The 18,053-nt window shown below is 34.0% G+C and overlaps 1 protein-coding gene across 4 annotated transcripts; it reads right to left on the bottom strand.

Annotated features, from left to right (window-relative positions):
• Positions 1–3,157: 3,157 nt before the first annotated feature.
• LOC115976675 (deoxynucleoside triphosphate triphosphohydrolase SAMHD1 homolog) lies at positions 3,158–9,228 on the bottom strand. Of its 4 annotated transcripts, XM_031098120.1 has the most exons (20): positions 8,964–9,228; positions 8,430–8,467; positions 8,243–8,265; positions 7,674–7,780; positions 7,528–7,579; positions 7,374–7,455; positions 7,147–7,237; positions 6,603–6,641; positions 6,423–6,490; positions 6,184–6,246; positions 6,026–6,081; positions 5,874–5,947; positions 5,623–5,715; positions 5,428–5,529; positions 5,144–5,224; positions 4,692–4,783; positions 4,555–4,570; positions 3,732–3,842; positions 3,535–3,637; positions 3,158–3,470 (listed from the first exon to the last, which is right to left on the bottom strand). In XM_031098120.1, the coding sequence occupies exons 1-19, from the start codon at positions 9,084–9,086 to the stop codon at positions 3,536–3,538; spliced, it is 1,413 nt and encodes a 470-aa protein (XP_030953980.1). In that variant the 5' UTR covers positions 9,087–9,228; the 3' UTR covers positions 3,158–3,470; position 3,535. The 4 variants fall into 4 exon arrangements, with proteins under 4 accessions (XP_030953980.1, XP_030953979.1, XP_030953981.1 ...); XM_031098119.1 differs by having other exon boundaries at positions 3,158–3,637; XM_031098121.1 differs by lacking the exons at positions 8,243–8,265; positions 8,430–8,467; positions 8,964–9,228 and adding an exon at positions 8,007–8,072 and having other exon boundaries at positions 3,158–3,637.
• Positions 9,229–18,053: the final 8,825 nt, after the last annotated feature.

The following is an 18,053-nucleotide window of genomic DNA, read 5'->3' as shown; positions in this document are numbered from 1 at the left end:
TTTAATATTGGATTGGCCTTGTGATTGGCATGGTCTTGAACTCGGCCAAGCAACACTGACTGCCTTTTACGATGTAGAAATAGGCTTGTTGATGGAGGACTTGATCTCGGATCTTTTAGCATAAATCCAAGGTCAACTCCTCCATGATCAACTCCTTCATGATCTTCGTGTCATTAATTTTTTTGATCCTTGGCTCACCAACTAACAAAACTAATATCTTTTTGTTTTGATTCCAAACATATAAATGTTGACTAAACTAACTAACAAAACTAGTACTACTTGTTAAAAAAAATCTTTTGCTGCATCAAAATATGTAAAATTGTAAATTATTGTTGACTAATGGTAAAATGAAATGTTTAGGGGTAGTTTGGTACATAATTTTAAACACATATTTTCAGTTTTTAAATAACATTACACGCATTTCTACACATTTTTTCACCTACACGAATTTCCAAAAAAACTAAAAACATGTGTTTAAACACATGTACCGATCATTGAAAAATGGGATTTAGGAATACACATTGAATCAATTTGGATTTCCTATAATACATCCATAATAATTATAAAAGTCTTTGTGGGGGTCAAAGTTCCAACTCTCTTAAATTCTTTGGAAAAAAAAAGGTTGAACAATAGAATTAAACCCCCCACCCCCCACAACAAACCCCCCCAAAAAAAAAGTTACTGTTGTAGTTTTATGCATAATAGTACTCACATGAGAGTGGTTCCTACGGAGATGGATAACAGATAACCATTGCATATTGATAAAACCCCATATACTTATGACACCAAATACCAACTCCCCCAAAAAATCCATTCAAAAAAGGGTATCACTTTCATTTTTGAGGATTACTTTCTTTTAGTCTCATGCTTGAGTAAAATTTTTTGAACCCTTGGCAAAGATAAGAACAATAATTCCATTAACACAAGTTTTTTCATAACTTGACAAATTGTGATTAACATATAATATGATAAGGGTAAAATTTAGGCATATTTCCTTGGGTGCAACACATTAGATTTCTAAATTAATTATCTTATTCAAACTTAAATCTGTATTAGATTTTATTGTCCTTGAGAAAGATAATAGTGGTTGTGTTCTATTGGTCAATGCAACAATGTGTTTGAATTTAAATAAATAACCTTATAATATTTTTTTTAGAACAAATTGAAGAACCTGATGTATAAAAAATAATAATTTCGTCAATTTGCATGAGGCATGTCGTCTGAACACCCTCCTTAGGTTCAAAATAAATAAAAATAATAATATAAATAGATAATAATAACAATAATAATATAAATAAAAAATAAAATACTTTAAAATTCCCTTTAAAAGTACTTAAAAATTTTATTTGACAACTGTAGGGACACGATTTTTAACGACTCAAGGGTGGCGTTGGGCTCGTATGTAAAGGACCCGAATAATACGGTTTGTAGAGAGTGGGTTTGGAAAGGCCTGCCTTTGGGCGCTGGGCAGGGGTCTGGTCCTGGTTTCATGAGAACTCATACAAAGATAGGTTTGGATTGTATAGCTGAGCCTTACATCGAAGTGATTGGAAAGGTTTGGCTCCTCGGAATGAGTCCGAGGAGCACTACATTCTCCCCATTCTTCCTCCCTTTTTTCCAACCCCCCCCCCCTTTGTCTCAGCTCTCTTTCCCTTTTATACTAGTATTTTCTTCCCGTTCTTCACTTACATGTCCGTTTTTCCTTGTTTGGGATGGTTACTCGTCTTATCAATCCATACGTCAGAGTGGTTGGGAAAAGATGGATAGCATGGTGTGAATATGGGTTTGTCAGGCGCTGGGCTCCGCATTAAGGTGTTGGCAGCTTTCTCCCTTAAGCTGCTTTTGTATTGAATTTGTCCTTTTCTTCAGGCGTTTTTATGAGATATTGGACGTGAGGTCATCCTCGACCACGTTCTTGGGCCTTCAGGGAGTTGCATTGCGCGTCCTCGACGGTTGGGATTTATAGGACAAGGCTTTGGGCTCTTAATACAAAGTGGGCTGGGACCACAGATTTCGGGCCCCACAACAACAATAGTGAAAAATAATTAGATACTTGAGGAAAATAATGTTTTATATATACTTATTGTGAATGGTGGTTTTCGATATGAATTTAATTAATAAAAAGAGAAGAGAGATATTCAACCATTTTTAAAAAAATTTATAAGGTTAAATTAACATAATTAATAATTGCATCATACGCTTACTTTTCACTTTGCCGACAGATGCCTATCTTGCTTTCAACTGAACCTACACTTAATTATTCTTTAGAATTTCCATCTCAGCCTAGAGGATTTTCACCTAGAGAAGTGGTCAAGATCTAAATTCAATGGCTTAGATGTTTTAGTTTTACACAACTATTCTTACCGTTTAGTAGCCCAAACCCAAAATACGAGCCTGAATACAGACCAAGAAAACCTGTACTAGTGGTAGTGGGAGAAACACCTTTGTGGGTAGGAATAGGATTTCTAATTACAATTTTACACGCTGAGTTATACACTTCCATAGACCCATACACACTCTGTTAATACACGATTTTCAGCTGTGTATCACTACTTTTCTCTCATATCTAAGCTTTTTAGTATTTACTGCAGCCCTATATTATATATACATGCCCGTGAAGCCCACATTTTTTGACTTAATCTGGCATGAAAAGAGGTCACACACAGCCACAGGGACTCGACTTAATGGTCACGGGACCAGAGTTCCATTGGTTTTCTAAAGGTGGGCATGATAGAGATACTAGAGACTCTGACAGGGAAAATCTTAGGTGCATTTATATAAAGTTTTGTAATTAAATTTAAACACGTGTTTGTTTTTTAATAATTTCAAACATACTATTGTACTATATGTTGTTTAAATTTAATCATGAAAAGTTTCTAGTCTCCTTCCCAAGATTCCAGATTTATCTCAATTCTCACCACATACAAAAAGAAAACCCACATCCACACCCTAAATAGGAAAAACAAAGCACCAAAGTGTTTCTGATGACCACAAATGGCATAGTTTTGAGAAAAGGAAAATGTCCTGGTAATCCATTTATTTGCTGGTGGTATTAATTCTCAAGGATGACGATTCTTATGGCCACACACCAAAAGAACATACCTATATGTCAAACTTTGAATTAATGTATCCTACCATTGGAAGTACAAGAACAAAGGAAATAGAAGCTTGCTGTTTCATTGATAGTTAATTATACAAAAATGATGGATTATCCCATTTAAAAATAGGCCATCAACAACAGACTACTTACAAATCTATTTTATGCAATTTGAATGATCTTTCATAAAACCACAATGACTAAGACGGTGAAACTCACTAATTAAATAAAACCTGTGTTGTGTGATGCTTTAACTATATAGAAATTTGTGGTCTGGCAAATAGCTTGACAGGAAGATTAGACAAAAAGACGATAATTATTTAACCTTTTGGTTTCATATGGGAAATATATAGAGGCAGCCACCATCAGTGACCTGATAATTATTTAACCTTTTGGTTTCATATGGGAAATATATAGAGGCAGCCACCATCAGTGACCTTATAGACGACGTTTCTTCTTCTCTGGTGTTGCATGCACTTGTGCTTTAATCCCATATGTACGTAACTGAAAATTTTCAAAAGCCTCAGAGATTGCTGCCACCTATAATGTAAAATCAGGAAAAGGAGAGAACATTACTGCAACCAGAATAGAAGAAATTTTAATAAAAAATGTGTTAGCATTTTAGCTTACAGACCAGTTCAGGCTTTTTAGAGTACACCCTCACTATCATATCTTGATATGATGTCGGCAACAAGTGACTAATGCGATCGTCAGGTATTGAGAATTTATCCTCACTCTCATAATCCTGAATAAAACCTGAACTGTTAGAAATGATGCTACAAAGAAATCCTAACAGAAATCTTTCAAACTTGAAACAACTGCTTTCCTTTCATTTCCTCTTCTTTTCAATTTGATAACATCCCCTCTAATCAATATTTTGCCAACATGATTTTCTTTAGAATATCTCATGTACAATGGGGTTTTAATCTTATCATTATTATTCCCTACAAAACTTAGAAATTAACTGCTGCAAGTAGCAGGTAATACGTTCTCTCAATGTTTCTACCATACAAACATACAACATTACAAAACTCTCACTCAACAGAAGCATGAATAAGGACCCCAAAAATAAATTGAGGCAGTAAAGTGCTCTCAATGTTTCTTAAACCAAAAGGAGACTGAATGGTGTGTGAACTAATATTTAGCATTGAAAATTTAACCTCCCCCGGCCCCCTCAAGTTATGTCAATGTTTCTACCTCTTGTATCAATTATTATGGAGGAAAACTGTCGATTTTCAAGGTTCCCTCTTTAGATTACTGGCAAGCCAGTTATCAGTTGGCTGAACAGCATTTTGCAATACTATAAACATGCATTTACCCTGTCTTAGTAATGCTGAAGTAAAGTAAGAAAACAATAATTTCAAATCTTAAATCAAAGATATTAAAAGCTGAGGACAATATGCTTAAACAAAACTAGAATCTAATAAGGTTCAGGTAAGTAAAATAAATTTGCGTACCTTAAAAAAGTTGATTCTGGAAGATGATACATGCACCAAAAAGAGGGGAAAGGTATATGCCAAAAATACATAAATAAATTATAAAGAAGAAAAGTCCAATTAAATTCATCATAAATGCTTCATACTTCTTCAAGTACCTTTCTAGAGGATTTTGCCTTCCCCGAGTCAAATCAATCCTGACATTGCTAACAGAAACATCCTCCTCTTTTAGTATCACTCCACCATTTTTCTATGATATCAGATTGAATTACACTCAATATTAGAGACTCAGCTTTACCCGCTTTCAAAGAACACAACACAAGCCAGTTGAATATTTAGCATTTGGCACACCAAACACCAAAATCCATGTTTCATGAGATGTGCCAAATGCCAAAAGAAAAGGCATGGAATTACAATGATGTTCTATAAATGGCATGGTACGGTCAAAATACTATAATTTTTTTAATGGTTTTTTTCTCTCTCCTCGCGTCACATCTCTTTTATGAGAAATCTTTCTTCTCTCTCTCATGCCACTATTCTCTTTCAAAAAAGCTGATTTGTAACTTCTTCTTTTTTCAGTGTATATAGCTAGGTTGAATAAGGACCTGACCTGGGAACAAACAATATCTTGAGGAGTGACATCTTTGAAATTTTCTAGTTTGTCCTTTGGTACAGCATACTCATTACAAAACTGCCACAGAGAAAAGACAAAACATTATAAACATCAACATTTTTATGCACAGGTTCAAGTCCCTACAAGTGCAAAATAACAGGTTCATCGACATTATGAAAATATGAACATTTTGAAAATACAAGAGATCTGCTTATTGCCATTATTACTTACATTTTACATTAGTTTAGAGTATGAAAGGAGTTATTAGCTAGCTTGGCTACCTGGTATAAATTCCTCCTACGAATGCGCATGATTAAGTCCCTAGATTCCTTCAGTTCTGGGTTTGAAGCGGTCTCGATAGTCTTCATTATCGTGTCATCTAGCTGCATTACAAAGGAAGAAAGATAACAAAGAAGTTCATGATATAAACACAAGATTATCATTATGCCAAAGTTCAAGTAAGCAGCTCTTGAAACCTTCCAGTACTTAGAAGGATCTTGAATGAAAGATGAAATATTTAGATAATCATTTGCTTTTAAAAGTGCATCAACCACCATAAGCTCTATTGCCTGAAAAAGAAGATTCCCATATTAAATAAGAGGACTTCAAATTTTAATAATAATTCTTTTGGGGATGTGGGGATATGAAAATAAGGAAAGGAGAGTTATGTGCCTCTCCATACAGATGAAAATATTATTTGATTGAAGAATAATTTTATACATTTTACCTTTACTTTTGGATGTGTATAAACTGTTCGATACAGATCTGCCCGAGTGGCAAATAACTTGTGGATGGTCAGATCTAGCAAAAATACCAATTCATAAGCACGAGATTTAAAAATTAAATGTGAAATAGATGAATTTGATTGAAAATACTAACAGTCCTTAGCAGGATAACAGATCTCATCACCCAATACCCGCATTGACTCCATTAACCTGGAAATGGAAAAGAAAGCACGATGCCAGAGAAAACTTTCAATTATATATCTAAATCAAAAACCCACCAACAAATAAAGTTAGTTAAAGGTTCAATAAAACCTCTGAAACTGAAAGTTGCACCCAAGACCACAAGCTCGGCAATCACGGGCAATATAGTCAAACCTGCAAATTTTTAATTTATTGAAAGGTTAAAATTTAGTAGTAATAGTATGAAGCAAAAATATTTATAAAAAAAAAATAATAATAATAAAATAAATAAAAAAAAATTAAAAAAAAAAAGCTTGGATGAAAAATTGGAAATATAATAAATTTCCAACAGAAAAATAACCATATCTTACTTGTCCACATCAATTCCATTTCGGCCATTTGCAACAATATCATACAAGAAATGCTTCTCCCCTAAGCCCTACATGTTACATACAAATTAGAGACTGGAAATAGACAATAAATTTGAAATGACACAAAATAGAATGAAAACTATCTGAACAAACACAAAGTTATCTAGAAAAAGATCTTACTATTGGCCGTACAAATTCAGAGCTTGCCAGTATCATCTCCTGCACAGGAAAATTAATAAAAACCATGAAAACAGAAATCTAAATTTGTTATTTAATCATCCGAGAAACTGTACCATAGTGAAGAGAGGATCTCCCCAGCCCCTCCTCTTTTTTTTTTTAATTTTTGGAAGAAGGGGGGTTGGAGATTGGTGATCAGACAACCTTCTCAAGCCATCCAGCAACACATGGTTTGAAATTTAATTTTCCATGTAATGTAGTGTAGACTAGTACTACACAGAGAATCTCCAAACAAAAGAACAGTTACACCACTAATTATATTTTCTAGATGCAACAACATACAAGTTAGTTTATAGTTAAGGAACCATGTCATCCTGAATTTTTACAAAATAAGTCATTATAGTGCCAAGTGATCATGCGCCAATTATTTGGTGAGAATCAACAACTTCATTAGTCTATTCAACTCTATCCAATACTATAATAGTATTGGAAGAATTAAACAAAAGGATGCTAAGATACTCAATAAAAACACAGAAAATCAGCTTACCTTGACTTTTCTGATCATTTCTGGATCAATTTCAATATAGTGCTTATCAAGAATATCGTCGACCAACTTCACTGACATTTGCTCATGAGACCTAGAAAATCAAAGTTTAAACCTTTTTTATCTTCTGATGGGAAACGGAATTATTAGGAATCAGATACTGAAAGAATACATTTCCCCCAAAAAGATCGAAACGTAAAGTTGAAATAAATGCATTCTAATTAACATACCAATGACCATCAAGAACCTGGGGAAGAAACTCGCGTTCAAACAAGTGACTGAAAGGCCCGTGACCAACATCATGCAGAAGCCCTACAAAATGTATGAATCTAAACAAAAGTTGGCATAAAATATAAGCAACACGGGAGAAACATAATTCATTACCTGCAAGTTTCACTGTTTGAATATCAAATTGATCAATATCAAGCTCCAAACCCTGCAATAATGACAAGCAAACATACATGCTATCCACAACTTCTTCCAAATTGCGTGTTAACAAATACGAGTTACAATAAAAAACAATTTTGTACTTGATAATTTTTAAGCTTTTGAACAGCTTCACCAGCAAGCCAATACACCCCTAGAGAATGTTCAAACCTGGAATGCACAGCACCTGGATAAACCAAGTGTGCCATACCTGAAACACATGAAATATTTTATATGTAAGCAAGTTTTTGAGCTGTACTTGAAGATCAACAAATGATCATGTATCAATATTGATGCTTTGAGTATATTTTAATTACAATATCAATATCAATGGCATTGCAGTGTCGATTTAAATGTAAATATGTGTAAAGAATAAAGACAACCACTCAACTGTCATAAACTAATAGTCAAATACACACACCCACAAATATACGTACATATGTACGTACAAGAGTCTCACTGTTGGATGGAATTGCTGCTTTTTCAAGCAATAACAATTGTTTCTGCCATCAAATCAGATAAAAGAATTTCACAGCAGGGTGTTACATTCTACTACAAGTACTTGATAGCTCCTAAAACTGCTACAAATAACTGCTTATGTCAAACTTTGATAGCCCAACTCAAAATTAATTGATGGGTGCAAATGCAATTGTCCAAAGGTCAGAATACTCACCAAGCTGTTTCAGCTCACGAAGCCTGCAATATCAAAATTAATCAAAATCTTTAATAACAAACAAAATAACTATTGCCAACTAATAAAAAATAAGCAAGCAATGACAAAAGCAAAGATAATTTTCCAAAACATTTTTTGATTAAAGCACAATCCAATATCCCTGATGGCATTGTAGAAATTTACTTGCCTTTGAAACTGTTCGGTATCAATGAACTTCAAACAAAGCTGCACCCAGTAGATAAAAGAGTAAGTCAATCTAATCCCATGAAGTGAAACTTCTATAACGGTAATCAAAATTTTTAAACTTGTCTAAGAGAAAAAAAAAAAAATGTAACACGTGTCCAAATACAGCTTATACATCTTGTACTAAGTATTGAACTCTTTCCTTAAAAAAAAAAAACACCCTCAAACTTTATACTAATACTTTGCTATACATATGAAGTAAATGACAAAGCCACGTGGTAAAATTTCAGCAAAGCCACGTGACATATTGTCATTTAGTTACCGAAGGTTCTAGTTTAATTTAATTTTTAGGACTAAATCTAAAACTGAAACCTAAATTTTAAAGAAAATCGATAGTAACCAAAATTTCACAAAAACTGAAAGAGTAATCAACGAATAATTAGAAAATTAATAAAAAATTCTCTACTTAAAAGACAAATCACAGAGCACAAATTTTTCTAGAGAGAGAGAGAGAATGGAAATAAATAAATATACTTACTGGGTCGATGTAAATGTTGCCGTGGACATTGTCGTGGACGTGTTTGGAGAGCCTGAGATCTTGTGAGGAAGCGAAACTGTAGATGGGAGATAGACTGAGTCCGTCGTTGCAATAAGCTCCCATTTCACTTCCACTTCCTTCTTTCTTACTTTCTTTTAAGCTCTAGTGGAGAAACTAGATATAGGAGGAACAGGAAAGTACAGGAATATTAGGGGTTTATGCTTGTAGCCTTCAGTGCTGCGTCTGCGTTTTCACTCCTCTTTTTTTTTTTTTTTTCAGCCGCACCAGTTGACCGGTCTTTTGTGAACAGTATATTTATGCACTGTTTACAAGTCCCACAAACTCTATTTTTTATCAATTTTTTCATTAAAAATTGGTCCTACAGTATTATTCACACATTTAAAAATTATTTTATCAATTTTTTCATTAAAAATGGGTCCTACAGTACTATTCATACATTTAAAAATTATTTTATTACAGTGTTTTCAGTTTTCAGATTTCAATTTCAATAAAATAAATTCTATCCAAACAGACCCTTAATAGTAGTACTAATAATTTTTTTATTTTTTATAACCTACTAATAAATTAAAAGTAATGCTAAGGATAACTAAAATAATACGACTTTATATCGTAACTTGCTATATGATAGGTTTTAAGTAGTAGAAGTATGATGGTGGGTTCATGTGAAATGCACTTATAACACTCGCAACTCGCCACATAATAAATTATAACACAAAATTATATCATTTTATATGTACCTAACACTACTCATAGATTCTCAAAAAAAAAAAAAAAAAAAAAACACTACTCAAAATTAATATTAGTTTTGAAAGAAAAGGAAAAGGAAAAGGGAGAAAGCCTTCGTGAGTGATTGAGACTCGAGAGCATGTGTTTACTCTCTTTCCTTTCACAATAGTTTTTAAATTCTTTACCTTTTTTTTAATGTTTTAATTTTGTTTTTTAAGGATTGAAATTAGAAGTTACTTTTTTAACTCCCAACCCCAGCCAGTGTGTCCCATTTTGGGGAAGAGTTTTTCTAACGCCAAGACTTTGATATCACAACTTTAACTTATGTTGAGGTAAAATTTTTTTTTTTTTTCATATATGCCACGTGCCTCAATCCTATTCGATCATATATATTCATTTACCAAAAAATACTCAAATATCACTCGTAAAATATTTTGGGCCTCTATAAATATTTCCTTATCTCGTTGTAAGATTGGGCTACAAATATTTTTTTTTACTTATTATCTAAATTGGGCCACAATATAAACTATCACAAGAAGTTCAAAAACTCATATCTTATTCAATTCCAATTATCATTATTTAGTAAGCCCAAAATCAGTCATATGAGCTCAATATGCACATCCTCTTCTTTTTAAAGCCCAAGACTACCTATGCCAGCTTAGCAGTATTTCAAAAGCCATAATTCAAATCCATGGTAAAACTATTTTATCAATGGAATTCAAATCCCATAATCAAAACTCATAGTTCAAGCTTATTAAAAAAAAATTATTAAAACTCAATGCTTATTAGCAACATCAAAACTCATTGATACATGGCACCATTAAAGCCTAATTCTTATTGGTAACATTAAAGTCAATTGCTACCTTGCATCATTGTTAAGGTCTAAAAGTTTACAATAAGGAAAAGCCCAGTCCATGGAATTGAGACCGTAGGCCTTGAAGGAACCAAAGAGCCCACCGCCCAACAAGGGCTCTTACAAAGAAAAAGATAACTCAAGAAGAGATGGAGTGAAGAGAAGGGCCCAACACCAGAAGAATAAAAAATAATGAGGATGCCTTGTATAAGGAGCAGATGACCCAAGAAAGGGGTCCTTAGGGAAAGCCCATAAGGAAAAGGGAAAGGAATTTGGGAAGCCCATCAGAATTGAGTTCCTTGGAGAGAAGGAAAAGATGAAAGGGACGAATGATGTCCTGATAGGTTTTTGAAGTTCGAAATTCAACGTGAAGAGTTTAAGGAACCTCGGCCAGAGAAAGCATGGGATAAGAGGAAAGGTGCTTGAAGACTTTCTAACTTGTGAGTTCATCCATCTCGAAGATGAATCTATACTATTTTCAGGAAAATGGCCAACAAGGAAAACTCACTATCAAGACCATGGAACCTTCGAAATGTCCCTTTTAAAGCCTTGGGAACGAGTTCTGCCTCATTGACCTCAAAAGTGAATCTAACTTACCCAAGAAGATGCCTTCTATGAAGGGAAAGACAAATTAAATTGCGAAAAAGGTTATATCATTTGTGTCCTATGGGCATAATGGAAAAATATGATATTGCTAAGTTTACTTTGGATATTGGTGTCAAGTTATGCAATGCTCTACAATCTGCTAGGACAAAAATTTAGAAATTATGATCTAAATATATCGATAATTTATAATTTCATAAAAAACATACATACATACACAAAGAACAGGAAATTAATAAATGAAAGATTGAAGGGCAGAATTTGTTGCTGCCAACCTATATTTCTTTTGTGCCCTTTGTTTTTACTAAATCCAGACGCTACAGTTCCTTGGTCTGCTATGCGGTAACCGTTGCAAATACATGCCTCTTCTAATTCTAGACCAACTTATGTGTTGAGTCACTTATAGTTATTTCCTCAATAAAAGTGGAAAAAGAAAAAAAAAAATGTACACACAAATACATACATACATATACACATATATATAGGCCTATGTCTTTAGCATGATATTTACATGGAGTAAAAAGAACTTTTATTATTTGATGGAACATATATTCTTAGGGCTTGACTATATATTTGTCATTGTTTTTGGTTTTGATTTGGCTAAAATGCAAATTGCACCATCTAAGTTTAACTGAAATTAATTTAATTGAATTATCAAAGTTTCAAATTTATTCAATTTATGTTTTTCGTCCAATTCTATCAAAAAAATTGTTGTTAAGTATGAAATTAACTAATGAAAAAAAATTAAGAAAAAAAATCTCACATAAAAAATCTTTAATATTTTTTAATTAATTTTATAAATTTTTTTATGTGAGAAAAATATTATTTTTTAAGGGCAATTTTTAACGAAATTGGACGAAAGACTTGAATTAGATAGATTTGAAGCTTAATTGAATGAAAGTATTCCCTCAACAAAATATATATATATATATATAAAAATAAACGAAAGTAAAGTTAGAGAACTAAAATAAATTTTCCTTAAATTTAAAGATTGTAATTTACATTTTAGCATTTTAGTTTTTATGATATCGTTTTAGAGCCATTAAACTTTTGGGATGTGGGGGGCAAGCCCATCTGCCTTACCAGTCCATATCTGCAAAGAGGAGATTGGACTAGACCCAACAAAATGACAACAGCTAGCCAACTGAGCAAAGTTATGGGCTTCTTCTCCAAAACATTTACCTAAGAATTTCCCCATTTCAAATGTGTAGATTAGGTTTACTTTTGCCATCTAGTATAATCATATTGCGCCCATAAGCAATATGCATTAAAGGGGGTCATTCTTAGGCAGCAGGTACCTTAAAGAGAGGATGAGAAATTTTGGGCTTTGGGATCTTTCCTAATCAAATCAGATATGTAAAGGAATAATTTATAATAAAAAAAATGGGGCTATTTTCGGCTTGGCAGGAACTCATATGTTGTCATTTAAAACTTTTGGCCACCAAGTATACAAATATAAATAATTAATATACCCTCAAGTTAATAATTATCCTGGAGAAAGAAGCCCAGAGATCTGAAAAATCATCATATGAATTCAGTTGTACATCAAAACATCAAGTTTAATAGGCAAGTTGATTAGCAACCTGGAATAATCCATCTAGTAGACATTGCAATTTCGGATATGATATACTTCACAGAACTTATGATTTGAAAATCTGGGATAGAAACAATAAGAATTACTATCTAAGATGGTATCTAAGATGGTATTGGAACTTGGAAGCATCACAAACAAACTATCCACTATGAGCACCCTCATATACATGTAAAACAAAGTTCTTTTAAAGAGATTAATATTTTTAAAAGCATCGAAGTGAAGGTTTATTAGAGCATCCACAGCCGGTTTTGCTATCCTATCTTATTTTACCATTCTAAAAAGTTACTTTATTAATTATACCATACCAATTTACAATACTCCCAACATCCCAAAACTCTATTTTTCTCTTCTACTCATTAAAATAATATATCTTCCTAATAAAATATATTTTTTCCTTTTTTGTTTTTTCTCAATTTTCTCCCCCGCGTCCCTCCTTCCAGAATCCTCCATTACTTTACTTTTCACCTTCTTCCAGCCTCCTCCTCCAATCCATCATCCATATCAATCCAACTCCTTCACACAACTCCTTCATCACCCATATCAACCCAGATCGATGAAACAGAAAAGAAAAAAAAAAAAGAACCATCACGCCTATAACAACGCCACAGCCACCACAACACTGATCACATATACCAGCAAACCCAGAAAAAAAACAAAACAAAAAACCATTAACACCCACGCCGATCACAACGCCACAGCCACCACAGCTCCACCGATCTCGCCACCCACCAATCTCTGCCACGCCACAGCTACCACAACGCCGATCACATATACCAGCAAACCCAGAGAAAAAAAAAAAAAAAAAAAAAACAAAACAAAAACAAAAAACAATTAACACCCACGCCGATCACGCCACAGCCACCACAACGCCATAGCCACCACAGCTCCACCGATCTCGCCACCCACCAATCTCCGCCATGCCACAACCACCACAACGCCGATCACATATACCAGCAAACCCAGAAGAAAAAAAAAAAAAAAAAAACCATTAACACCCACGCCCACCGAACCACCGTCATCAAAACCCACGATCTCCACCGTTGTCAAAACCCACACCTCCAAAGAAATCCACCAGCCTAGCCTCGTCGGAATCACTATCGGAGCCATAGGAGCTCCAATTCAAACCCATCGGAGCCATCAGAGCCACGCCGACCCATCCGATTTCACCGTTGAGGAAGCCACGGTGTCTTGGGTCTGAAGAGAGCAGAGAGTGGATGAGAAAGGAAGAAGGAAGAGAGAGAAAAGAATAGAAATAATGAGAGAGGAGAGAGAAATTCATGGTTAAAAATAACGAGAGAGGATTAAAAAATTAATTTTTTTTATACCATTAAGCTACAGTACCATCTTACATATAAGATGGTACTATAGCTGTATGCCAAAAAAAATTTAACATTTCCCATATAGCTTTCCAATTGCTGAGCACATTTTGGGTTTAAATGCCAAATATACCTTACATTTGGCATTTGGCCCTCTAGCTGCGGATGCTCTTAGTCAAGCTTTAAAGTAGCAAAGCTTTCAAATCTATATACCGAGTAAACAATTACCTTTCCAATTTTGTATTGAAACATGTCCACTATGCAATATCTTTAATGAGTTAAAAGGCAGTGAACAAGGAACACACATAATATGGTAGTAGCAACCCATACACTTTGAACATCAACAATTTCTTCAAAATTATAGAGCTACGTGTTGCATGTACCTCAGCAAGTCCAAAATGCGTGAGCTGCAACAAAACAAACAAGCATATCAATTTAGAATGCAAACTCAAAAAGTAAAGCAAATCAATATCAATATATATATATATATATATATATATGTAAGGACACGATTCTTTGGCGGCCCAATAAGGATGTTGGGCTCGCGCATGAAAGATCCCTCACAATATGATTTGTAGAGAGTGGACTTGAAAAACTAGCCGTTGGTCACGGGGCGATGCTCCGGTCTTGATTTTAGAGGAATTCATATAGCAAGAGGAGTTGGGTTTGAATATTTAAGCTCTGCAGGGTCGCATCCTATGGGGTTGGACTCCTCGGACTTGATCTGAGGGTCATTAAGGTCTTACCCCGGTTACCCGACAGTGGGTTTTTCTGTGATGTGCAGGTGTTCTCCTGATGTTTTCCCCCATGGAGTCTTTGTTTTGGAGGTGGAATGGGGCCTCCTCTTAGATTTACTTACTTTCTTCTTTTATACTCGTCTGCGTTAACTGTCCTTCGTCCACGTGTAGGGTCAACCTTTACAAGACTGATATTTGTCCCATCAGTCTAATCCCAGAATTGTTGGGGATGATTGATAAGGCTGAAAAATACGGCTCTGCTAGGTGCAGAGTCTTATCTGGGAAGGGTCATAAGGGTAACTTTCCCAAGATATTTTAGGTCTCTTTTCAAGTTTAGTCCTATACCAGTTTTACCCCTTTATTCCGGTGGGATTTTGGATCTGCCGAGGACTGAACTGTCCTCGGCTGTATTCCAAAACAGTCTTGTGCTCTATGTTATCGGGCTTGGGCCATAGCTCTCCTCGGCTTGGGCCTTCGGATTCTCCACGAGCAAATGGGTCTGGCCCATAGATTATTGGGCCCCACAATATATATATATATATATATATAAAAGTAGAAACTTCATGTTGGAGAGTATAAGGTTGTGCCATGTGACGCATTCCTTGAACTTCTCTTTATTTAGTTTTCTACTTCAATAAAGTTTGTATTTATACTTCTAAAAAAAAAAAAGTTTGCATTTATATTAAAGTATTAGTTCATTGAATTACCCAATAGAGTAAATGCATATATTAATTATCTACTGTTGTGCATTAATTATTTATGTAGGGTACAAAAATTTAATAAGGTAATCATGCCATGTGTCATACCCAAGGCCAAGGAGATCAATACAGTTTCGAGGAGTCCATACACTCAGATGGTAAGGCCGGAGAGGCGGGCCATGGCCACGTTAATGGCGCATTACTAGAGGGGGCCACACTATAGAGGAAGAGTTTCAAAGAGGGGGTTAGCCTTAACGTGATTGGAGGGATGGTAGCTGCCACCACATTTAATGCATTTCACCAAACACCCTGACCACATTTATGTGGAGAAGACCCCTGAACAGTGCTGTCTTGGTTGCCGCAACTTGCAGAAGACTTGAGAGGGCGTCTGATAGGATAAACATTCAAGTACCTGTATAATCAACAAATGGAGGGCCAGGATCAACCAAAAGAGGCTATATAATGTGAGAGATACCCAAGGATGGGGGGAGTTTATCTAAAAATCTGAAAAAACACTATAATACAAAGAACTGAAATTGTAATCAAGTCAAAAAGAGCAATATATTCAGGAACTATTCTTCTCGGACTTTGCCAAGGAAGAATTTCTTTGCAAAAACTTGTTTTTCTTTTCTTTTCCTTGCTTTCTTACCATTTTTAGTCCATTGTGAACGTTGTCCAATTCATTGAAACCTAGTTTCTAGCCCACTCTCTACAAATTCATTGTATTGGGCTTTTTGAGCCTTAATCCATTTACCTTTTGGACTTAGGATCCAAAACTTGCCCTTGCAATTTATATTAAATGAATTTATACAATTATTTTTATAAACTCTATATAGAAAATAATTTTTAGTTGGAATAACAATAATAAATTTAGAATAAGATATTCTTACTCATATTTAGTTGCTTTGACAACAATTGTCACAAAAGCCATAAAAAAATTTAATATTTGTGAATTCACCAAAATTAATATTAATCCTTTAAATTTTCAAACTACTTTGTGTGTGTGTACGCGCACGCGTATATGTGTGTGTGGAACTAACACTGTAATATGTATTCTATGTAATTAGAAAGATTACTAATATAATAAATATGTTTATTTTGTTATATTAATTATTTTTAAGTATAATGAAATTTTAATATCATTTTTCTAAGATTTATATGAGAAACAATTGATTTGAAATATAGTATTTTTACTCAAATTTAGTTGTTTTTGCAACAATTGAAACCATGTCCAAAAAATAAGGGGAATTTTTTTTTTTTTTTAGTAACACACAATCAAGAATGTAAAAAAAAAAAAAAAAAAAAAAAAAAAATGAAGGATATATGCATTTTTTAGTAGGCATGAAACATGCCTATCTATATTAGCTACTATATCATGCAATTTTCAATTTGTAAACACCCACACACACACACACACACACACACACACACATATATATATATATTCTACCCTTAGTGTATTTCTATTTTGTCTATATATAAAATAACTAATGATTACAATTTTTTATTATGAAATTTATCGAAATATCTTTTTTATACATTGATAGTTGGGAGAAGAGATCTGAATCCTGAATGTTTTTATTGGAAATTAAGGTGCCCATAAGTTAAGCTACAAGATTTTTGGTAAAACTTATTGAAATATTGAAGAAAACTAATAATAAGTTACATCAACTAGTACAACTAAAAAGAAAGTGCAGGGAGTTAGCAAAAACTAGTTGGGGCAAGATAGATGGTAAATAACTAAATAAAATGTTATTCTCATCAAAAAAAGAAGAATGTTATTAGGGTATAAAAAAAAAAAAAAAAAAATCCTTCCCTGAAGATTTGCCCATCACCATTTGATTAATGTTGATGAATGGGTCGTTAATAGCAACCAACAAAACATCCTTACTCCGGAGGAACCTCGCCGCCCCTACTCGTCGTGTAAACCACCACCACCCTTGCTGCTCTACCTTGACTGAATCGGTGATGTGTGTACTCCGTAGCTCTAGCTCCAGCCAAGTTTTGCTCTGCCTTGTCTTACCGTTGCTCCAGCTCCGGCCAAGTTTTAGGTAAGTGATGAAAACCCAGCTCGAGCGCACTCTCTCTCTTTCTCTCTCAAAGTTGCAATATTTGGTTATTTTGGTCATGAGGGTTAGGGATTTGGGTCTGTTTTGTTTTGGTTCAGGGGAAGTCGTTCCCCTTAATTTTTTTATTTTTTAGATTTTTCTTATTTTTTTTATTCCCAAAAAAAAAAAAAAAAAAAAAACAGATGCAAAACGATGTCGTTTTATTGGTGGTAATGACAAAACTAATTGAGTTGTAACGGAGCCTAAATTGACAAAACTGAAAGTTAGAGGACTGAAATTAAAAAAAAAAAGTGAAAGTTAGAGGGTCAGTTTTGCATTTTTGCCTTAAATATAATACAATACCTTACTTAAAATCATCGTTTTAGGTCCTAAAATGCATTGTGTTGACCTTGGTGAAAGTGTATATATGTATATATATATATATGGGTTAAGACATTTTGTATAACTCTAAGTAATGTTACATCACCTAATAA

The sequence above is a fragment of the Quercus lobata genome, chromosome 2 (genome assembly GCF_001633185.2).
Source record: "Quercus lobata isolate SW786 chromosome 2, ValleyOak3.0 Primary Assembly, whole genome shotgun sequence".
Classification (NCBI taxonomy): domain Eukaryota; kingdom Viridiplantae; phylum Streptophyta; class Magnoliopsida; order Fagales; family Fagaceae; genus Quercus; species Quercus lobata.
This window is presented reverse-complemented; position numbering and strand designations above follow the sequence as displayed.